General features: G+C 38.0%; 1 protein-coding gene across 1 annotated transcript in view; it reads right to left on the minus strand.

Moving 5' to 3' along the window:
* Positions 1-24,551, minus strand: part of RMDN2 (regulator of microtubule dynamics 2) — a 71,414-nt gene that overhangs the window by 23,286 nt on the left and 23,577 nt on the right. The window contains exons 4-8 of the mRNA XM_004006014.6: positions 23,393-23,495; positions 21,279-21,339; positions 14,892-14,967; positions 12,562-12,639; positions 2,373-2,471 (exon numbers count right to left, since the gene is read on the minus strand). Of these exons, the coding sequence (XP_004006063.1) occupies positions 2,373-2,471; positions 12,562-12,639; positions 14,892-14,967; positions 21,279-21,339; positions 23,393-23,495 (417 nt within the window). The remainder of the gene's footprint in view (positions 1-2,372; positions 2,472-12,561; positions 12,640-14,891; positions 14,968-21,278; positions 21,340-23,392; positions 23,496-24,551) is intronic.

Below are 24,551 nucleotides of genomic sequence, written 5' to 3' on the forward strand. Positions count from 1 at the left end.
AACACATTTCAGACAATATCTAAGTCATAACGGAATGGTGAGGTCCTTAAGATGGTTCGACGAGGTGTTTACAATGAGGGTTTCCCTGCTGGCTCAGACAGTGAAGAATCTGCCTGCAATGCAGGAGACTCAGGTTCAATCCCTGGGTGGGGAAGATCCCCTGGAGAAGGGAATGGCTACCCACCCCAGTATTCCCTCCTGGAGAATTCCATGGTCAGAGGAGCCTGGTGGGCTAGAGTCCATGGGCTCTCAGACAGACAGCCACAACTGAGCGACTAACTTTCTTTCTTTTCTTTTACATTTTAATGAAGTTAAAATTCTTTGAGCCTTTATTGAGCACTTATGAGGTCCTGGGCACTCTCTAAGCAATTTGATTGGATTAACTTATTTAACCTTCACAACAATACTATCACCTCCATGTTATTGATTAAACTGAGACAGAAAGATATTAAGCAACTTGCCCACTGTCAGTCAGCCAGTAAAAAGCAGAACTGGGATTTAACCAGGTGGTCTGGTTTCAGAGTTTGTACCTCTATATCACTGTGCTTCTTACTTACTTTTGATTTTATCTGTGTAATACTTCAGGTGCAGAAGCACCTTAAGAACTTTTGTTCCATGTCCTGAAAACCTGACCCTCTAATTATAACTCTGATACCATCAAAAATGGGTTTAAAGTTCAAATGAGATTTTTGCTAATGAACATGTGATTAGTCACTTAGTTGTGTCTGAGTCTTTGTGACCCCATGGAGTATAGCCCACCAGGCTCCTCAGTCCATGGGGATTCTCCAGGCAAGAATACTGGAGTGGGTAGCTGTTACCTTCTCCAAGGAATCTTCCCAACCCAGGAATTGGACCCAGGTCTCCCACATTGCAGGCAGATTCTTTACCAGCTGGGCCACCAGGGAAGCCCAAGAACACTGGAGTGGGTAGCCTACCCCTTCTCCAGGGAAACCTCCCAGCCCAGCAATTGAACCAGGGTCTCCTGCATTGCAGGCTGATTCTTTACCAGCTGGGCTACCAGGGAAGCCCCATAAACACAGCAACTTTTATAAATCATTTTAAATGAACGATGATCTATATCCTTATAAAATTTAACAAGGGAAAACTAATTCTTGATGTTAGAAAGAAGCTGAAGGGATAATACAGTATCAGACTTCACTCATGTCTTTGACCTGCTACTGTGTGACACTGGAAAAAGTTACATTCCTGATGTCTTACAAAATTCCCTTTCTTACAAAACAAAAACCATCACACTAAATAAAAAAGAAGAAACATACAGCCCTTGTACTTATATATCCATACTTTATCCCACTGGGTACAGGCTTGATTTCAGAATACTTATTTCTTCAAAAAGCTACTAGCCATTGTTCAGAGAAGTGAAGTATATTTGCTATCTTAGAATATGATTTTTAAACTCCCTCTAGGTTCTACAAAATCGAGCCCTAAAATATACCAAAAAATACTAGCTTTAAAATATATTTGACAATACTGTTCAGAGCCTGATTTTCTCTATATTGTAACAAATCTGAAGTAGGCAGGAGGGAAAAGAAAAATCAGTAAGATTCCATAATTGGTTCCAGAGAAAAATGAAGAGATTAGCCCAACAGCAAGTTGGTTAAATGTGTGGATATATTATACATTCTCATGTGTGCACACATACATATTACTATTTAGAGTTTATCAGCAGAGCAATTGTACATTTTAGGATGGTAATGAAAATCCTGGTTTGGTCTGATGCCCCACGAATCCATAGAACCGTCTGCAATTCAAAGAGTAACTTTTAAAATAACTCATCTTCTTGGCAACTTTTATATTTAAGATTAAACTGATTCTATGTTAGGATAATCAGGAGTATTTTGGACCAAGTCTAATAATCAGGAGGGTTTCCCAGGTGGGCCCAGTGGTAAAGAATCCATCTGCCAATGCAGGAGAAGCAGGAGACATGGGTTCGATCCCGCGGACGGGAAGATCCCCTGGAGGAGGAAATGGAAACCTATGCCAGCATTCTTGATGGGAAAATCCGATGGACAGAGGAGCCTGGCAGGCTACAGACCATGGGGTGCCAAAGAGTTGGACATGACTGAGCAACTGAGCATGCACGCTTTCTAAAAATTAGGACGTGAATGCTTTTGTACATAAACAGTCTGGAGAGCTATACTGGATTTGGCAGTAAGGGCTGCCACACCTAGGACTTAGCACAGAACTATCCTCTAAGAAGTAGTTTGAACATGCCAAAATGAGGACACAATCTGGGGCTTCAGTTAGAGGTCTACACATGGACAAGAGAAAGATTTTCTTGACAGCAATGGTAGGTGGGCCTGATGAAAACAGGAGCCAGACTGACATTGAAATAATGGATAGGCAAAACATACCTTCAGGAAATTTTGCAAAGCTTCTTGTACAGTTGAGGATGGTATACTTCCAAACAGAGTAGCAGCCATTTTTCTCTCAATCCAGCTCAGTTTTGAGACCTGCAAATACACAGCAACATCACTCAGACCGCTGACCACCTTTTGAATAATCTCTCCTCAGATGCACGCGTGTATGCACATATGGAGGGGATGCACACAATATCAGGCTGCCAGTTTCAGTTTAGTCATTCAGTCCTGTCTGACCCTTTGTGACCCCATGGACTGCAGCATGCCAGGCTTCCCTGTCCTTCACCACCTCCTGGTGCTTGCTCAAACTCATGTCCATAGAGTTGGTGATGCCGCCCAAACATCTTATCCTTTGTTGTCCCCTTCTCCTGCCTTCAATCTTGCCCAGCATCAGAGTCTTTGCAAATGAGTCCGTTTTTCGCATCAGGTAGCCAAAGTATTGGAGTTTCAGCTTCAGCATCAGTCCTTCCAATGAATATTCAGGACTGATTTCCTTTAGGATGGGCTGTTTGGATCACCTTGCTGTCCAAGGGACTCTCAAGAGACTTCTCCAACACCACAGTTCAAAAGCATCAATTCTTTGGCTCCCAGCTTTCTTTATAGTCCAGTTCTCAAATCCATGTACGACTACTGGAAAAACCATCGCTTTGACTAGACAAACCCTTGTTGGCAAAGTACTGTCTCTGCTTTTTAATATGCTATCTAGGTTGGCCATAGCCTTTCTTCCAAGGAGCAAGCATCTTTTAATTTCATGGCTGAAGTCACCATCTGCAGTGATTTTGGAGATCCCCCCAAAATAAAGTCTCTTCCTGTTTGCATTGTTTCCCCATCTATTTGCCAAGAAGTGATGGGACCAGATGCCATGATCTTAGATTTTTGAATGTTGAGTTTTAAATCAACTTTTCACTCTCCTCTTTGACTTTCATCAAGAGGCTCTTTAGTTCTTCTTCACTTTCTGCAATAAGGGTGGTGTCATCTGCATATCTGAGATATTGATATTTCTCCTAGCAATCTTGATTCCAGCTTGTGCTTCATTCAGTCTGGCATTTCACATGATATACTCTGCATGTAAGTTAAATATGCAGGGTGACAATATACAGCCTTGACGTACTCCTTTCCCGATTTGGAACCAGTCTGTTGCATCATGTCCAGTTCTAACTGTTGCTTACTAATCTGCATACAGATTTCTCAGGAGGCAGGTCAGGTGGTCTGGTATTCCCATCTCTCTCAGAATTTTCCACAGTTTGTTGTGATCCACACAGTCAAAGGCTTTGGCATAGTCAATAAACAGAAATAGATGTTTTTCTGGAACTCTCTTTTTCAGTGATCCAGCAGATGTTAGCAACCAGATCTCTGGTTCCTCTGCCTTTTTAAAATCCAGCTTGAACATCTGGAAGTTCACAGTTCACATACTGTTGAAGCCTGGCTTGGAGAATTTTGAGCATTACTTTACTAGTGTGTGAGATGAGTGCAATTGTGCAGTAATTTGAGCATTCCTTGGCATTGCCTTTCTTTGGGATTGGAATGAAAACTTACCTTTTCCAGTCCTGTGGCCACTGCTGAGTTTTCCAAATGTGCTGGCATATTGAGTGCAGCACTTTCACAGCATCATCTTTTAGGATTTGAAATAGCTCAACTGGAATTCCATCACCTCCACTAGCTTTGTTCGTAGTGATGCTTCCTAAGGCCCACTTGACTTCACATTCCAGGATGTCTGGCTCTAGGTGAGTGATCACACCATCGTGATTATCTGGGTCGTGAAGATCTTTTTTGTACAGTTTTTCTGTGTATTCTTGCCACCTTTTCTTAATATCTTCTGCTTCTGTTAGGTCCATACCATTTCTTTTCTTTCCTTTTTTTTTTTTTTTTTTTACTTTATGTTACTTTACAATACTGTATTGGTTTTGCCATACATCAACATGAATCCGCCACAGGTGTACAAGAGTTCCCAATCCTGAACCCTCCTCCCACCTCCCTCCCCATACCATCTCTCCGGGTCCTCCCAGTGCACCAGCCCCAAGCATCCTGTATCCTGCATCAAACCTAGACTGGCGATTTGTTTCTTACATGATATTATACATGCTTCAATGCCATTCTCCCAAATCATCCCACCCTCTCCCTCTCCCTCTGAGTCCAAAAGTCTGTTCTATACATATGTGTCTCTTTTGCTGTCTTGCATACAGGGTTATCGTTACCATCTTTCTAAACTCCATATATACGCGTTAGTATACTGTATTGGTGTTTTTCTTTCTGGCTTACTTCACTCTGTATAATCGGCTCCAGTTTCATCCACCTCATTAGAACTGATTCAAACGTATTCTTTTTAATGGCTGAGTAATACTCCATTGTGTATATGTACCACAGCTTTCTTATCCATTCATCTGCTGAGGTCTATACCATTTCTGTCCTTTATTGAGCCCATCTTTGCATGAAATGTTCCCTTAGTATCTTTAATTTTCTTTAAGAGATCTCTAGTCTTTCCCCTTCTAGTGTTTTCCTCTATTTCTTTGCACTGGTCACTGGAGAGGGCTTTCTTATCTCTCCTTGCTATTCTTTTGGAACTTTGCATTCAAAGGGGTATATCTTTCCTTTTCTCCTTTTCCTTTCACTTCTCTTTTCTCAGCTATTTGTAAGGCCTCCTCAGACAATCATTTTGCCTTTTTGCATTTCTTCTTCTTGGGGATGGTCTTGATCACTGCCTCCTGTACAATGTCATGAACACCCGTCCATAGTTCTTCAGGCACTCTATCAGATCTAATCCCTTGAATCTATTTGTCACTTCCACTGTATAATCATAAGGGATTTGATTCCGATCATGCCTGAATGGTCTAGTGGTTTTCCTACTTTCTTCAATTTAAGTCTGATTTTGGCAAGAAGGAGTTCATGATCTGAGCCACAATCAGCTCCCAGTCTTGTTTTTGCTGACTGTATGGAGCTTCTCCATCTTTGGCTGCAAAGAATATAATCAATCTGATTTCGGTATTGACTATCTGGTGATGTCCATGTGTAGAGTCTTCTCTTGTGTTGTTGGAAGGTGTTTGCTATGACCTGTTTGATCTATTGGCAAAACTCTGTTGGCCTTTGCCCTTCTTCATTTTGTACTCCAAGGCCAAATTTGCCTATTACTCCAGGTATCTCTTGACTTCCTACTTTTGCATTCCTGTCCCCTATAATGAAAGGACATCTTTTTTGGGTGTTCTAGAAGGTCTTATAGGTCTTCATAGAACCATTCAACTTCAGCTTCTTCAGCATTACTAGTTAGGGCATAGACTTGGATTACTGTGATATTGAATGGTTTGCCTTGGAAATGAATAGAGATCATTCTGTTCTATTCTCATCATGAATCAAGGTAAATTGGAAGTGGTCAAGCAGCAGACGGCAAGAGTGAACATCAACATTTTAGGAATCAGTGAACTAAAATGGACTGGAATGGCGAATTTAATTCAGATGACCATTATATCTACTACTGTGGGCAAGAATCCCTTAGAAGAAATGGAGTAGCCCTTATAGTCAACAAAAGAGTCCGAAATGCATACAATACAATATATATAAATATATATCCATGTTATATACACTAGAAATATAACCTTTATGGTATTATTTCTTGCCTTCCTTTTTCATAATTCTAACAAACCATGAGCTCTAAAAGCACTGGTTACCAAACCAATCTAAAATACTCTTAAGCAGGCTTGTATCCAAAGAAAGGGGTTGGGGGTGGGGAATGATGCTGATCCTGTTTGTTCACGTGATTCTTGACTGTGAGATGGTGAATAGTATTTCCTTGTACAGAATACAGTAGCTACAGGACTCAGCCTTTGCCATGTTCCCAACCTGACCAGAACGTAGCAGCTCAGAAACGTAAACAGGCCAAGGCTCCTCAATCCAGAAGGAGTGAGTGTGCCATGAGGGCAATGTATTTATAATTCAGGGGAATTTTTAAAAAAGCAACAACCACCAAAATTAAATCTCATATTGTCATTTGTTTTTTGCTTTCTTTTTAAATTTTTTCACTTTTAACAAATATTAATAGTAAATATATAATATAAAAGATTAAAGGGATTCAGAAATGAGTACTTAAAAGGGGAACTATGCTCTCCACAACCCCATCAAATGTCTTCCTTCTCAAGGCCATTTTCAAGGGTACTAGGTAGCCATTGTTTTGTTGTTGTTCAGTTGCCCAGTTGTGTCCAGCTCTTTGCAACCCTATGGAATGCAGCATGCTAGCCCTCTGAGGTAGCCATTCAATTCAGTTCAGTTCAGTCACTCAGTCGTGTCTGACTCTTTGCAACCCCATGGTCTGCAGCACACCAGGCCTCCCTGTCCATCACCAACTCCAGGAGTTTACTCAAACTCATGTCCATCGAGTCAGTAATGCCATCCAGCCATTTCATCCCCTGTCAGCCCCTTCTCCTCCTGCCTCCAATCTTCCCAGCATCAGGGTCTTTTCAAAGAGTCAGTTCTTTGCATCAGGTGGCCAAAGTATTGGAGTTTCAGCTTCAGCATCAGTGCTTCCAAAGAATATTCAGGACTGACTTCCTTTAAGAAGGTAGCCATTAATCCCTATTTTAAAAAAATTATTCTATAAATATTTTATAATAACTTCAAATGGACTGTAACCTTTAAGAAGTGTGAATTACTATGTTGTACACCTGAAACTTACATAATATTGTACATCAACTATAGCTCAGTTAAAAAAAAAAGAGGTACTAACTATTGATATTATGTAACTATTAACATCGGAGAAGGCAATGGCACCCCACTCCAATACTCTTGTCTGGAAAATCCCATGGATGGAGGAGCCTGGTAGGCTGCAGTCTATGGGGTCGCTAAGGGTCGGACATGACTGAGTGAATTCATTTTCACTTTTCATGTTCATGCATTGGAGAAGGAAATGGCAACCCACTCCAGTGTTCTTGCCTATAGAATCCCAGGGACGGGGGAGCCTGGTAGGCTGCCGTCTATGAGGTTGCACAGAGTTGGACACGACTGAATCGACTTAGCAGCAGCAGCAGCAACTATTAACTTATGTAAGCTATAAGGATACACTGTATAGCACAGGGGATATAACCAACATTTTATGATAACTTTAAATGTAGTATAATCTAAAAGCAAAAATAAACAAATGGGATCTAATTAAAATTAAAAGCTTCTGTACAACAAAGGAAAATATAAGCAAGGTGAAAAGACAGCCTTCTGAATGGGAGAAAATAATAGCAAATGAAGCAACTGACAAACAACTAATCTCAAAAATATACAAGCAACTTATGCAGCTCAATTCCAGAAAAATAAACGACCCAATCAAAAAATGGGCCAAAGAACTAAATAGACATTTCTCCAAAGAAGACATACGGATGGCTAACAAACACATGAAAAGATGCTCAACATCACTCATTATTAGAGAAATGCAAATCAAAACCACAATGAGGTACCACCTCACACCAGTCAGAATGTCTGCGATCCTAAAGTCAGCAAGCAATAAATGCTGGAGAGGGTGTGGAGAAAAGGGAACCCTCCTACACTGTTGGTGGGAACGCAAACTAGTACAGCCACTATGGAGAACAGTGTGGAGATTCCTTAAAAAATTGCAAATAGAACTACCTTATGACCCAGCAATCCCACTGCTGGGCATACACACCGAGGAAACCAGAATTGAAAGAGACGCATGTACCCCAATGTTCATCGCAGCACTGTTTATAATAGCCAGGACATGGAAACAACCTAGATGTCCATCAGCAGATGAATGGATAAGAAAGCTGTGGTACATATACACAATGGAGTATTACTCAGCCATTAAAAAGAATTCATTTGAATCAGTTCTGATGAGATGGATGAAACTGGAGCCGATTATACAGAGTGAAGTAAGCCAGAAAGAAAAACACCAATACAGTATACTAACACATATATATGGAATTTAGGAAGATGGCAATGACGACCCTGTATGCAAGACAGGAAAAAAGACACAGATGTGTATAACGGACTTTTGGACTCAGAGGGAGAGGGAGAGGGTGGGATGATTTGGGAGAATGGCATTCTAACATGTATACTATCATGTAAGAATTGAATCGCCAGTCTATGTCTGACGCAGGATACAGCATGCTTGGGGCTGGTGCATGGGGATGACCCAGAGAGATGTTATGGGGAGGGAGGTGGGAGGGGGGTTCAGGTTTGGGAACGCATGTAAGAATTAAAGATTTTAAAATTTAAAAAATAAAAAAACTAAAAAAAAAAAACCAAACAACTTTAAATGTAGTATAATCTATACAAGCGGCTTCCCAGGTGGCCCTAGTGGTAAAGAACTTGTCTACCAATGCAGGAGACGTAAGAAACTCTGGTTAAATCCCTGGGTCAGGAAGATCCCCTGGAGGAGGGCATGACAACCCACTCCAGTATTCTTGCCTGGGAAATCCTATGGACAGAAGATCCTGGTGGGCCACAGTCCCTGGCATCACAAGGAGTCTGACACAAACCAACTGAACACACACGCATAATCTGTAATGTAAAAACTACATTCACCACGTTCTACACCTGAAACTAAGATGATAACCATAAGTCAACCATACTTCAAAAAGAATACTGCTGCTGCTACGTCACTTTAGTCGTGTCTGACTCTGTGCGACCCCAGAGACGGCAGCCCACCAGGCTCCCCTGTCCCTGGGATTCTCCAGAGTTGGTATACCCCCAAAATTATTCTCTGGCTTTTCTACATATTGTTACTTTATTGCTATGCTTATTTTTTCTTTTTTGAACTAGAAAAAGAAGATATCTTGTTCATCTCCTTCTTTGACTTGTTTTCTCTTAACATTATAGGTTTTAAGAGTTCATCTAGAGTAATTGAAGTTCAGTCATTTAAACAGCTCTGAGACATCCATCATTTAAACATATATCAATGATTTTTCACCCACTCTTTTTTTCAGTGGACATTTGGGTCTTTTTCCATTTTTTTGCTCTTAGAAACAAGGCTGCTACAGCCATTCTTATATATCCTTCTAACGCACATTTGCAAGAGTTTCTATAGGGTAGGTACCAGTGTCATACAGTAAACAAACAATCAAATTCAAGAGATAATACCCAATTGTTTCTAAGATGGTTACATCAATTTGTACTCCCACAACAATGTAAGAATTTCTATTATTCCATATTTTTGAAACATCTCATATTAATAATTTAAACTTTTATCAAATGGGAATAAAATGGCATCTCCTTATTTAATTATCATTTCCTATTATTTCTAATTCAAGATTTATGGTTTTTAAGCTGTTTTGTTTCTGAATTTCTAATACTGATATAATTGCTTTATGATCAGAAAACCCGTATGATATCAATTCTGACTTGCTTCATGATCTCATGTATGGTCAATTTTGTAAACATTCTGCATATGCTTGAAGAATGTATGTCCTCTTTGGCTAGCTACATGTTTTCAACTATGTTTATTAGATCAAAATTATTAAATGTGAGGCTCTAATCAATGTTTTAGATACTTATTAGCACTTTTTTGTCTCTTATTCTTATTAATTATCAAAGGAGGGGGTGAAAATCCACCACTATGTGGTATCCTTACTTCCTTTCTGTGTCTTTTGATCTCCCCTTCATATTTTGTCTGTTCCTCTGTGCTGCTTCCTGGCAACGCTTTCAGATTTATCCTGCTGCTGCTGCTGCTAAGTCGCTTCAGTCGTGTCCGACTCTGTGCGACCCCATAGACGGCAGCCCACCAAGCTCCCCCGTCCCTGGGATCCTCCAGGCAAGAACACTGGAGTGGGTTGCCATTTCCTTCTCTAATGCATGAACGTGAAAAGTGAAAGTGAAGTCGCTTAGTTGTGTCCGACTCTTCGCGACCCCATGGACTGCAGCCTACCAATCCCATGCATGGGATTTTCCAGGCAAGAGTACTGGACTGGGGTGCCACTGCCTTCTCCATCAGATTTATCCTAAAGGTCGTTAATTCTCTCTTTAGCAGTACCTATCTACTACTAAATCCTTCCACTGAATTTTCATTTAATCACAAATAATATACTTCTTTTTAAAATCTACTTTTAATTGGAGGATAATTGCTTTACAATGTTGTATTGGTTATTGCTGTACAATAGTGTGGATCAGCCATATGGATACATGTATCCACTCCCTCTTGAACCTCCCTCCCATCCCTCTGGCTGTCACAGAGCACTGGGTTGAGCTGCCTGTGTTATGCAGCAATTTCCCACTAGCTATCTATTTTACATATGGCAATGTATATTAAAAACTGTATATACAATTGTATATAAAATGTTATATGCAAAAATATATATTAAAATTGTTTCTTTTTTTTCATATCTACCTGATCATTTTTGTAGTCTCATGTTCTTTATCCATTTTCCCCTGATTCATTTTATTTTTAGGAACACATTATATGGGGCTTCCCTGGTAGCTCAGCTGGTAAAGAATCCGCCTGCAATGCAGGAGACCCCGGTTTGACTCCTGGGTTGGGAAGATCCTCTGGAGAAAGGGTAGGCTACCCACTCCAGTATTCTTGGGCTTCCCTGGTGGCTCAGATGGTAAGGAATCCACCTGCAATGTGAGAGACCTGGGTCCGATCCCTGAGTTGGGAAAATCCCCTGGAGAAGGGAATAGCTACTCAATCTAGTATTTTTGATATACATAGATCTATCAGAAATTATTCTATCTTTTTCATATCGATCTGATCATTTTTATAGTTTCATGCTCCTTATCCATTTTCCCCTAATTCATTTTATTTTTGGGAACACAATATGTAGATAGCTGTTTAAAACTCTGTTTAATACTCTATATTCCAGTTTGCAAAATCTGAAGTCCTTTCAGATGTACTTCTCTTCTTTCTGTTTGTTTGTTTGTTCTACTGACTGCCATATATGATGTTTCCTTGTATGTATTCTGTTATTTTTGACTATGATATGAGCTCAACTCGGTAAGAATGTTCTAAGGCTTGTGTGTGAAGGTACAATCCTCCAGGAAGGATTAGCATCAGCTTCTGCCATTTGCCTATGGCATGAAGATCAGGTTCCATTTGGAATTAAATTTTCCTTCTTGGGTTTTTGGTTTTTTTTTTTTTAAGCCTAATCCAATAGTGTACATTCTAGGTCCAGGCTCCTATGAGTCTGGGTCAACAATTTTTAAATCAGGGGAGTCCCTTACCGTCATGATACTATTTTTAAAAAAATATTTAAAACTGGCATAATAGAAACTGCTTACTCATAAAAGGATGAAATGTGATAAGAAATATAAAGTATAAAATGCACACGTGACATACACAGCAGGTGCTCATTAAAAGTAAAACCTCCTGCTTTATCTCTAATCCTCTATAAGCCACAATTAAAAAAAGCTTCATCTTCTGCCTACCCCAGTTTTCTCATTCAGAAATAGCATTTCTCTTTGGGGCAATTTTTCATGCAGCTGTTAAGATATACTTTCACATTCTGTTAACTTTCTGTAAATGAGTGTCATTTAACACACTGGGTCTCAGACTTACCAGCTGCTTTTATTTATTTCTATACATCTTGGGTCCCTATCTAAATTAAGTTCCTTGACAATAAGGATGGTTTTTTATTTACGTTCTGGCCAGTGAGCACATAATTTATGCTCAGTAAACTCAGATAAATGAAAAAATCCTCTCACAAAACAGACAGCAGTACATCAATCTAGGGTATACGGGTGTAGGTGGCTGATCACCATCTGAGAAAAGATACATCAAGGGAAACACTGTGACTACTTCTAGGGAAAAGGGAAAGGCGGTAAAGAAAAAGGACATATACATTGATAAAATCAAACAGCCTATGTGGCCCTTCCGACTGGCTCAGCAGTAAAGAATCCACCAGCAATGCAGGTGATTCAGGAGATGTGGGTTCAATTCCTGAGTCAGGAAGATCTCCTGGAGGAGGGCAAGGCAACCCACTCCAGTATTCTTGCCTTGAGAATCCCATGGACAAAGGACCCTGATGGACTACTGGGCGTGGTGTCACGAAGAGTCAGACACAACTAAAGCAACTGAGCATATTGTATGTAATGCAACATATATTTATATAATATGTTAAATTTATAAACTCATAAAATATGTACTGATTTCACAATTTTCTCTATAGCAGGCACTAGGTAAAACAAGAGTAAGCCACTGAAAATCTGTCATATAATCATAATATATTCAAATAAGATTTATAGATAGAAGCATTCAACTTACAGAATAACAGTATCTTCCCTTGAGGTAATACAAAAAGGGTTCTTCAGGTAAAAATTCGATTGCTTTATCTAGATGTTCCTGAAAGACAATTCAAAAGAAAATGTCATCTCCCAAGTTTCAGGCAGTGGTAAATGGAACTCTGCCTACCAATTTCAAAGGGACTTTATGATATTGTTTCTTCCTTCTCTTTATCATTAATACAATTAAGCTTATCAATAATCCAATCATCAAAATGCTCACAACTAGAAGTATGATTATGATTTAATAAGGCTACAGAGGATGTCATTTTAAAAAGAGAAAACATCCAAGTCGCATTTTTGTCTGCCTATGACTTGCTACCTCATACTTACTGATTGTCAAATGATGTGGGTACAATGGAGAAAAAGAAGGGCAGAACCAGGTGATAGAGGAATCTACCCACCTGACATTGTCAAATGGTTCTAGGGAGCTGGAAAACAAAGAACTCTTTGCCCATCCTTACAATTATTGACCCTGAGGGGTTATTTACTGAGTGACTATAACTGTTTATTGTTGCTGTTCAGTTGCTAAGTCATATCTATGCTTTGTGGCCCCATGGACTATAGCATGCCGGGCTCCTCTGTCCTACACTGTCTCCTGGAGTTTGCTCAAATTCATGTCCATTGCATTAGAGATGCTATCTAACCAACTCATCCTGGGCGGCCCTCTTCTCCTTTTGCCTTCAATCTTGCCAGGCATCAGAGGCTTTTCCAATGAGTTAGTTCTTTGCATCAGGTAGCCAAAGGATTGGAGCTTCAGCTCCAGCATCAGCCCTTCCAGTGAATATTCAGGTTTGATCTCCTTTAGGATGGACTGGTTGGATCTCCTTGCAGTCCAAGAGACTCTCAAGAGTCTTTTCCAACACCGCAATTCAAAAGTATCAATTCTTCAGCACTCAGCCTTCTTTATGGTCCAACTTTCACAACCACACATGACTACTGGAAAAACCATAGCTTTGCCTTTACAGACCTTTGCTGGCAGTGTGGCGTCTGCTTTTTAATATGCTATCTAGGTTTGTCTTAGCTTTTCTTCCAAGAAGCAAGCATCTTTTCATTTCATGGCTGCAGTCACCATCTGCAGTGAGCCCATTTAGAGCCCATCTGCCTTTAGAGCCCAAGAAAATAAAACCTGTCACTATTTCCACTTTTTCCCCATCTATTTGCCATGAAGTAATGAGATCGGGTGCCATGATCTTAGTTTTTTGAATGGTGAGTTTCAAGTCAGCTTTTTCACTCTCCTCTTTCACCCTTATCAAGAGGCTCTTTAGATTCTCTTTACTTTCATTGGAGCAGTATCATCATATCAGAGCTTGTAGATATTTGTCCCAGAAATCTTGATTCCAGCGGGTGAGTCAATCAGTCCAGTATTTCACATGATGTACTTTACAAAGAAGTTAAATAACCAGGGTGACAATATACAGTCTTGATGTACTCCTTTCCCAGTTTTGAACCAGTCAGTTGTTCCATGTCCAATTCTAACTGTTGCTTCTTGACCCACGAACAGGCGCTTCTCAGGAGACAGGTATGGTGGTCTGGTACTCCCATCTCTTTGAAAATTTTCCAGTTGCTGAACCACACAGTCAAAGGCTTTAGCATAGTCAATGGAGCAGAAGTAGATATTTTTCTGGATCTCCCTTGCTTTCTCCATGATGTAACAAACATTGGCAATCTGGTCTCTAGCTCCTCTGCCTCTTCGAAATCCAGCTTGTACATCTGGAAGTTCTCGGTTCATGTACTGCTGAAGCCTAACTTGAAGGAGTCTAAACATAACTTTGCTAGCATGTGAGTGCAATTGTATGGTAGCTTGAACATTCTTTGCCATTGCACTTCTTGGATTGGAATGAAAATTGATCTTTTCCAGTCCAGTAACCACTGTGACTAAAACTACAGGCACATTATGAATAATGAGTATGTTCAGTACTCATTTTACTCATGCATTATGGCAAATTTAAGCCCTACATTGAATTCTACTCCTCCTAACAAATTAATTTGTAGAAAATGTTAATGAATTAATTCCAGCCATGTTTATGATGTAGGTGAACTCACGACCAAAAGGCTAAGACTCTGTCTTTAGAAAAACAACACTCATTTACTTTGTGACTTCTTTCAGGTTCTATAGTAATAATAATAATAATAATAATTTTTAATCAACCAAAGAGCTTGATTCTTTTTGGCACAGTGTTTTTAAAGACTGACATTTCATTTAAGTAAAAAAGATGAAGTCCTAGAGATAAATTGGTTGAACAATTTGATTTATACTTGTTAATGGAACATTACAAGCTACATTAAAACATTTTTAATATCAAGAAATACCTTGAAGCGATATCCACAGTTAATTTTGTTTTGTAAGCCCTCAAACTCAGATACATAGCCACACAAAACTGCATACCTGAAAAGGATAAAAACAGTGGACACTGGGTAAATTTTTAATGAAATATCATGAAATTTAACATTTAAAAAACATATCTAAACTATTCATTAATATTTAACAAAAGTATTCATATAGATGCAAGGACCCTAAAAATAATAAATACTTGACATAAACATGAGGCCAGTTTCCTCATCTATAACTGGGGATACTAACACCTTATATCTTGTATATATGCTGTGAGATAAAATATCTAAAATGTAATTGCTTAGAATAGTGCCTGGCATGAGTGAATTTCATGAAAGATGAGATGCTGCTGTCACAATCATCAACATCAAAGTCACTAAGCGACTCTCAGGAAAGTCTAATCAAATTAAAAGTATTAAACTGAAAAATATACTGCATCAACAGATTCCTGTTTCTTTTTCATAAAATAAAAAGTTCACGGTTCCCTTTAACGTCATTTGAAAATTAAAATAAATATCATCACTAAAAACAAAAACCAATAAAATTTTTTTTAAATACTAAAATCAAAGATAATTTTAGACTACGTTTTTTCAAAAATTCCCCAGGCCCTTCAGTCCTTCACTGGAAACACACTACTACAATATTGCATCTCGTGAATTCTTTACCTTTTTTCCATTAGGAATATAAAATTTACATCAGTGCAGCCATGAAATTAAAAGACGCTTACTCCTTGGAAGAAAAGTTATGACCAACCTAGACAGTATATTCAAAAGCAGAGACATTACTTTGCCGATTAAGGTCTGTCTAGTCAAGGCTATGGTTTTTCCTGTGGTCATGTATGGATGTGAGAGTTGGACTGTGAAGAAGGCTGAGTGCCGAAGAATTGATGCTTTTGAACTGTGGTGTTGGAGAAGAGTCTTGAGAGTCCCTTGGACTGCAAGGAGATCCAACCAGTCCATTCTAAACGAGATCAGCCCTGGGATTTCTTTGGAAGGAACGATGCTAAAGCTGAAACTCCAGTACTTTGGCCACCTCATGCGAAGAGTTGACTCATTGGAAAAGACTCTGATGCTGGGAGGGATTCGGGGCAGGAGGAGAGGGGGACAACGGAGGATGAGATGGCTGGATGGCATCATGGACTCGATGGATGTGAGTTTGAGTGAACTCCGGAAGTTGGTGATGGACAGGGAGGCCTGGCGTGCTGAGATTCATGGGGTCACAAAGAGTCAGACACGACTGAGTGACTAAACTGAACTGAACTGAATTACTTGACTATAAATTGGATACAATACAATATTGGATACAAATACAATATTTGTTCAGCAAACTGCTTCCTCTAAAAATTGGGCATATATTACTTTTAATATTCAGACTATTTCTGTACAAAAGTATTTAGAGTTTTTCTGTCTGAGGCTGTATATTGTCACCCTGCTTATTTAACTTATATGCAAATATCAGTATTTCAAAAGTAGGTCCTAATTTTCCCTTGCATTGTCATAACTGAAGAGGAAAATGCAATTTTGGGTGTTATTTATCTTGGTTGTTTCTGTGGATACACATATGAACGTTCAAATAAGAAGTTGAAGACAACAATTTTCTTAATTTGGAATACTCAGCCCATTCCTGGACACAGAAGATCACACAATTCACAAAAACTTCTGCACAACCAATAAAATGACCCCTTTTCAGTTATAACTTTTTTGACCTCTTAATTTTCATTAGAAAATCAATAATCTCCTAACAGTAAAAGCAAGCGTTATGACAAAAGCAACCTATTAAAGGTGAGTCGAGAACTTACCTATATTAGGAGATACTACTTAAATTACTATATTTAAGTACTATCTTAAATTACGATAATACATTTATCATAACTGTTGTTGTTTAGTCACTCAGCCATGCCTGACTCTTTTGTGACCCCATGGCTCCTCTGTCCATGGGATTTCCCAGGCAAGAACACTCGAGTGGGTTACCATTTCCTTCTCCAGGGGATCTTCCCAACCCAGGGATTGAACCTGAATCTCCTGCGTTGGCAGGCACATTCTTCACCACTAAGCCACCTGGGAAGCCCATCACAACTGTAGCAATATTGATATACAATATTGAAAAATTTTATAATGAACCAATATTAATACATTATTGTTAACTACGCTCATGCTTCCTTCCAATTTCCATCTGTTTTTCCCTCATGTCCTTAAATTCTGACATTTTTCTCTCCACCCCTCCTTTCATATTTATCCCTGTTAATTCATATCTTTTTTAGTATCTCTTTCCCATGTGAAAATCTTTTAATTACTCCCGTCATCCATTATCCATCCTGTTTTTCCTAATTTTGTGCCAGTTGCAACCTTTATAAGAATACCTTCCATATCTTCACCCACTGAAAAAATGACTGAACACACTAGTGTCTAAGATTCAGATCTGGCATGATAGAATAATGATATTGTCAACAGATATTCTGTTGAATAATTGAGGCTCAAACCATTCTCACAGCACAGGTAACCCAGAATCTTGCCTGTACTTTAACATTGTCTCCAAGAAGATTACAGGTGAACTTGTCTTCATGCTTTCCTTAAATCCAGATAATTAGTTTAATTTCTCTACTCTATCCACTAGCAAAGAAAAAACAGATCATGTCACATTTTTAGAAAAATCTATGTTGGATCTACTTGAACTTCATCATTCACAGAAAACCCAACCAACTATTTGTGCGGGAGTCAAAGGAAAAGATTTGATGTTCACTGATCTATAGTGGTGGAATAAATCTTCTGTTTTGCGAAAAATCAGAAAAGCTTATGTACATCTGATCTAGCTTTACAGAGTTCTTTCAGCACATTCTTTACAAGTTACTCTAAGTGAAGGGGAAAAAAAGGAAAAAACACGACTTATGAAAACCATAATATGAAATATGTGCATTTTCCCTTATAAATAATCTGTCACCAGAGTCTTACTTTTTTTTAAGTCTGATTCTTTAAAGTCTAAAGTATTATTTATCTTCTTACAAACCATAAATTCAAAGTTCACCTGACCACTTTTCCCCAAAGAATCATCATTTCTTTTCTGGCAATCAATCTCACCTATATCTACATGTATGTGGTATATAGGTTGTTCTTTTTGATATTGTTTGTCTTGAAAAATGTAATTTAAAATTTTACTTTGTAAACTCTTAGGTTGATGGGAACAAGTAAGAAACTATATACAATATGGTCTATGACCTCCATCTAGAGGTTGTTCTAACTATATTTGCTTTAACAAAAATTCTGTATTTTGTTGTCATCTATAGCAAATATTTTAATAATTGTCAAGCAGCCCTGTCTCAACAACTAGTAAGCAACTATTAAATCAACTCCAAGAAGCACTTTTGATTTAGTACCAATGCTATTTATGTTGTGAAAAAGCAGAGGAAGAGTAATGTAAAAGATGAAATACTGAGTATATACAAATATAAGATCTGGCTTTTATTTTCCCCACTTATTGTGTGACCCTTGGTTACTAATCACAACACTACACGACACACACATATACCAGCCCCCACACACAAACACCATCCACACAGACTGCCTTGCTTACACTTGCCATAAAATGGAAACATGTTGTTCTACAAAACACATGCATGTGGATATAATTTGTGAACAGTAGAGCACAATGAATATGTAAGACATTATTTATAATTAAGGTCAGGCCTGATTAGTTAACAAACTGCGAATCCATTGCTAATTTTGCTGTCTTGATTCGAGAGGTATTTTAGACCCATACAACAAAAACAACAGAATTTTACAGAAAGCTTATGTAGCTTTAAAGTTACAAGGCAATTTAACTTGGAAAATATGAAGATGAAAAACAAGTTTTTAAATAACATTTGTTTTTCAATTATTCCCTTGATATCAATCCTTTATGAAATTATTTCTAATGATTGCTCTTTTATTTCAAATTGAAGGCTTATAAACCATCACAGCACCCTGTAAACTGTGAGTCAACAAACTTATGCTTCAGGGTTAGGTGGTAAACATTTTAGGTTGTGGGATCAGAGAGTCTGTTACAACTATTCAACATCATTGCTATGCACAAATGCACAGGGATGGCTGTGTTCCAATCAAATTTTATTTACAAAAGCAGGCAGTTGCATTTGGCCTGGTGGCCATGGTTTGTCATTTATGCTGAATGAATGAGAAAAAGTCTTAACAAATTGAGGAAAATTCCAGCAGAATAAGACATTTTCATGATATTTTATTACAATTGACTATGGAATCAGTCAACCTAAATTTCACCTATTGCTTCTCAAATCAAAGTTTTAATTTTTCTTTCCCATCAGCCTAAACCTCTATTACTATATTCAATTGAATGAGGATTCTTAAATCTAGTAGGTACATCATAATAAATTCTAAAAATTAAGATAAAATTGACTTTTGAATTTATTAAATTTTATTAACTGACCAGATTTTAAATGTTTTTTAATTAAAAAGTTATACTGAATAAAAAATAACGTGAACCACAAATGAATCAGTGCTCTGTGTGTTTCTGTGTGTATAAGGACCAGATTTCCCGCATGGTCAAATACCATGGTTATAAATAAGGCAGTTGTGTGCCAGCTAAGTCGCTTTAGTCTTGTTCATCTCTTTGTGACCCCATGGGCTGTAGCCTGCCAGGCTCTTTTGTCTGTGGGGATTCTCCAGGCAAGAATACTGGAGTGAGTCACCTCCAGGGCATGGACAGAGGAGCCTGGTGGGCTACAATCCATAGGGTGGCAAAGAGTTGGCCATGACTGAAGCGACTTTGCACACAGGCACACACACAAAAGTGAAAACAGACGAACAAAGTAGCCAGATCAGTGGAAGACAGGCTGGGAAATACACTAAGGAAGAGTTAAGCATAATCTGTCCTCACACAGTGAATTTTAAAGTGTTTATGATGCCTTCAGGGAAGATTCAGGATTGTTCTTGTATGGAAATTTGGAAGTTCACACTGATTAGTATCCTCAAGTTGAGGATTAACATCAAACGTAATGTGATTCTTCACTGACACAGATTCATGTATGGGAGGAGGGCTTCCCTGGTGGTCCAGACAGTAAAGAATCCACCCCCAGTGCGGGAGACCTGGGTTCAGTCCCTGGGTTGGGAAGATGTTCTGGAGGAGGGCATGGCAACCCACTCTAGTATTCTTGCCTGGAGAATCCCCATGGACAGAGGAGCCTGGTGGGCTACAATCCATGGGGTTGCAAAGAGTCAGACATGACTGAGCGAATAAGCACACACAGCCCATAGGAAAAGGCAGAGGACACCAGAGAAAGAGGAAGTTGTCTAAGAGAAGGCAAAGAATTCTCTGTAGCAGAAGAGAGCTGGAGGGGGGGGTTTTCTGCAAATAGAATTGCTTAGGGTACCTGGAGTCTTGTCCCACCTTCTCATGGGAGAGGGAATGGGGTAGGCTTGTATCTCATTTTAAGCCATGTGATGGCAGCTTCAAAAGATTTGCTGTTATTTTGGTATGTCCCTTAGAGTCTGTCCTTTAGTGTTTGGGGGACATAAAAAATGTTCTGATTCCTGCCCAGGGAATTTTAAAATGAGAGTTTGTGAGTGGTGCTCCCCCTGCTGGTAGCAATGAAAAGAAACAGGTCTGCTTTGAGAAAATGGATTGCAATTTTGAATTGGAGAAAATACGAATTTCCTGGAGAATAAACGTGAACCTGCAGGAAAAAAGCCACTTTAAGAGAGATTTTGCCTGAAGCATCTCTGAATAATAAAATAATCCCAAAGAGGTGTGGATTTCTGAAAACCTAGGTCTGAGAGAAGGGTCATAGATAAATTTATTACTAGCACCTAACATATCTATATTGCTGGGGAAAAAAAATAATTAAGGAACTGAGAAATGTTGCAAAAATGCAACTGTGAGTAAAATGAAATATTCATTAAAAACAATACATTTATTCTTGTGTTTTATAATTCTAAATATACAAAGGATCCAAAACAAAACAATACTCTCAAGAATAAATTTCTTGTCCCAAGGATACCCACCTACAACCATCCAACTAATTAAATTTCCTTTGTTTGAGTTTTCTTATATTAGAAATGGCTTTTCTTTCACTTATGGAGTGTGTATACCTTGTCATCAAGGTATAATGGCTGATGTGCTTTTATTCTTTGAAGCATTCTCCCTACATTTAGAAACATGGCATCATTTTAGCATTTGTTTCCAAACAAAATCTTATACAAATATAATTTAATTCGAATTTATCATATTCAAAGTTATTGGACTTGGTAGATTCAGTTATGAAATATTCAATGAAAGTTTATCTTAAAAACATTTAAAATATACATACTGAAAAATACATGAGAATAAACAGAACAATTATTGCATAAATTTTATGTACTTACCATAGATGACAATATCCATTCTTGGGTGCTCTCATAATAGCTTTTTCACCTAATGTCTTTCCTGAAAGATAAATGTACTTACAGTTTGGTACCTTCATGTGAGTTGGTAGGAGGTAAATTATTGAATTAAGCCAGTAGTTCCCAAAAGTATGGTCCTAATACCAGAAGTCATTACCTAGAATCTTGTTATAAAAGCAAATTTGGGGCCACATAGAAGACTTACTCGATCATAACCTCTGAGACAGCTATCTGCATTAACTGGCCTTTAGCGGGTTAATGGCCTTTATTTCTGATACAAATTCAAGTGTAGACTCATTGGACTAAGTGATTTAACCAAATGCAAAAGTCATTCGATCATTATTAATAGATACTGCTTTATAATTAACTCAACCAACATTTACTGAGTACTTTCTAAATGTCATTGTGTGAGCCCCTGGGAATAAAAAGTCAAATAAAACACAATTCTTGACCTCTAAGAATTCATTGTTCAGTAGGCAGCAGGTATATAAACAAAGAAATTATGTATAAAGATAAAGGTTAAAAAGAGCATAGCAGAGAATGGAGAGAGCAACTCTATCTAAAGGAGTAAGGGAAGGTGTCCCAGAGAAGCTCTTATCTAACCATTCATGATAGTGAACACACTCAGTGCATAAATAATTCCCCTAAATAATTTAACTTCATTTTAGAATAACTTTTAATAATCTGTTAATTTCTGGATAGAGGTTTGTCTAAACCACATTCTCAAAATCTTTCTCAAAAAGCTGCTGTTTTATTTCATACACTCTCCTTTTCTCTGCTCTTTTTCTTTTGCTTGAAGAGCAATGTTGTGATCCAATGATTTGAAAAATGCTCTTCTAAATAAGTAGTTTAGATAATCTTTATAAATAAAGATCTTTTATTCTAAAATCATTCTCCTGTTTGTTAAGGTGGTATTCTATAGCTCTCTCCATTAAGAGAACCACGCAGTGTAGAAATCTACACAAATTGGAAAAAAATTAAAAAGCAGTCTCTTAAAATGACAACTGATATTACATTGTGGGCATATATTAGAAGAGTTAATAATTTGATAATGAGTGCTTGAAAAACATAAATATTTTTAATGTATAAACATTAAAACTACATCAACATCTTACCTACATTACCAAGTGAACAAAAATAGCTTTGAGGGCACTGCCTAAAATAGAGGCAATTCCATCGCTCTGAGAATATAAAAGGGAGCCAGGTAGTATACATACTGGTTTTGTACCCTCACTGATGCCGCTTCAGCCTGAAAAGAAACCTATTTCCCGTAAAAAAATTTTTATTTTGTGGTCTATTTGTGTCCATCATCTAATCTTGAAAGTTACAAATATGTTCTTTTAGATATGATTCATATTTGATTTGCAAGACAAGTGTGATCAGTCATAGGACTTCAACAGATGTACTGCAAAAATGGGACACCACAGTTAGCAGGTTAGGAAAGAATTTTATACTCTCCAGGGATCCAATCTTCCCTCCACATAACAAGTTCAAATATACTGTCAGGAGGAGCAAGAGTCGGCAAACTCTTCCTCCTTCATACTGAGTGCCCATGCCCTTCAACTCCAGTCTCCAATTTCCTGCTTCTCTGCCAGGCACTTATTACCTGTGCACTGAATTACAATTGCCTTTCTCTGTACTGATCTTGTCAGATCATTTAGCATTCTGGCTGTTATTCTTTTGTTGTTACTTTAGAAAACAGGATGATATAATGAACAATCATGGACTCATCACTCTGCTTAAACAATTGTCAACTCAAGGCTTATCTTGTTTTACTGAGATGAATTTTGAAAAAACATTAAAGTCTGAGTAGTTATTTCTTTGTGATACCTGGAGTTCTATGTTATAGGAAGTAAGAAGGGTTATTTTAATTTTGGTGAAAGACTACTATTATTATTGCTTTTCAAATTATAACCACTTAATGTATCATCTTTCTACGATTTTATAAATTTTGAAAGCTGGAATTTGAGTTTTTCAGTTGCCTATTTTAATATACTCAAATATTTTTAAAGACCATATACTTTTATCTAAAAATTCATTTGTGTTTACTATAATGATTACTACCTGAGAATAATTAATATTCACAAAATACTTACCAATATTAGCATAATGCTTCTTTTCTTGTGTATTTGTAGATAGCTCATACATGTCTCCATAAGCACGAGCAAACCGCCAAATAAACTCTATTTCATCTCTAAACTGAACACACAGAACTGCCCATTAGATAAACTTAGTAATGTGACTATACCACTGCAACCTTTTAAAAAAATTAGGTAGGTAAACTGGTACTTAGAAATGACTGCATTCATGTGCATATCACACTTTAAATTGAAATATTCATGGCTATAAAGTGTGATCTAGTGTAGTGTTACATTTGGGTCTTAGAAACCAATGAATATTATGCAGACACCAGTTCCGCACCTATGAAGAAGAGAAAACTAAGTGTTAGAATTTATGAATTCTCTCTGGGTGGTAGTATCCTCTCCTTGCTTTCCTTTCTAACTTAACTACTGTCAATATGATGCCTCAATGGGCATTTCACATAATATCTGTAAGTTATTAGAGATTACATATATTCAAAACAGCAGTCACATTTTTTTTTACCTAAATTACCTAAAGAACAATGCTAGAGATTTAAAAACTTTTGAGTTCATGTATTTAGAGTTTCTATATCCTCAAAAGTTAGCCTTAAATTTCTCATGGGAAAGAAGATTTATGGATCTTTGTGATATTGCAAAATCCTTTCTTCCCCTTTGGTGGTGGTGGTGGTGGTGGTGGTGGTGGTGGGAAGGATGAGCTTTGTCAATTCAGTCCAACACTAAACACTGAAAAATGATTACTAGTAGAAACACAGTGAAATACTAATGGCTGTTACATTAATAACTGAAAGATAGTGAGCTTAAAGTGTAGCTTTTCCTCCCTCGAGAAGCAGTACATCTTGCCCTTTATCTGTTATAAAATATTTTAAAAATATATCAAATTGATAAAATCAATGTCAATCTGTATAATCAACCAGATCTCTGGTTCTCGCTTTTATGACCTTTGAGCCTAATAAACCCTTTGTTGTCGTTGTGTCTGACTCCAAGTTGAGACCAACCCTTTGCTACTCCATGGGACTGCAGCACGCCAGGTTCCTCTCTTCTCTACTATCTCCAGGAGTTTGCACAAATTCATGTCCATCATGTTGACGATGCCATCCAACCATCTCATCCTCTGTTGCCCTCTTCTCCTCCTTCCTTCAATCTTTTCCAACAT

This window comes from Ovis aries, chromosome 3 (assembly GCF_016772045.2).
Source record: "Ovis aries strain OAR_USU_Benz2616 breed Rambouillet chromosome 3, ARS-UI_Ramb_v3.0, whole genome shotgun sequence".
In the NCBI taxonomy this organism is placed as follows: Eukaryota; Metazoa; Chordata; class Mammalia; order Artiodactyla; family Bovidae; genus Ovis; species Ovis aries.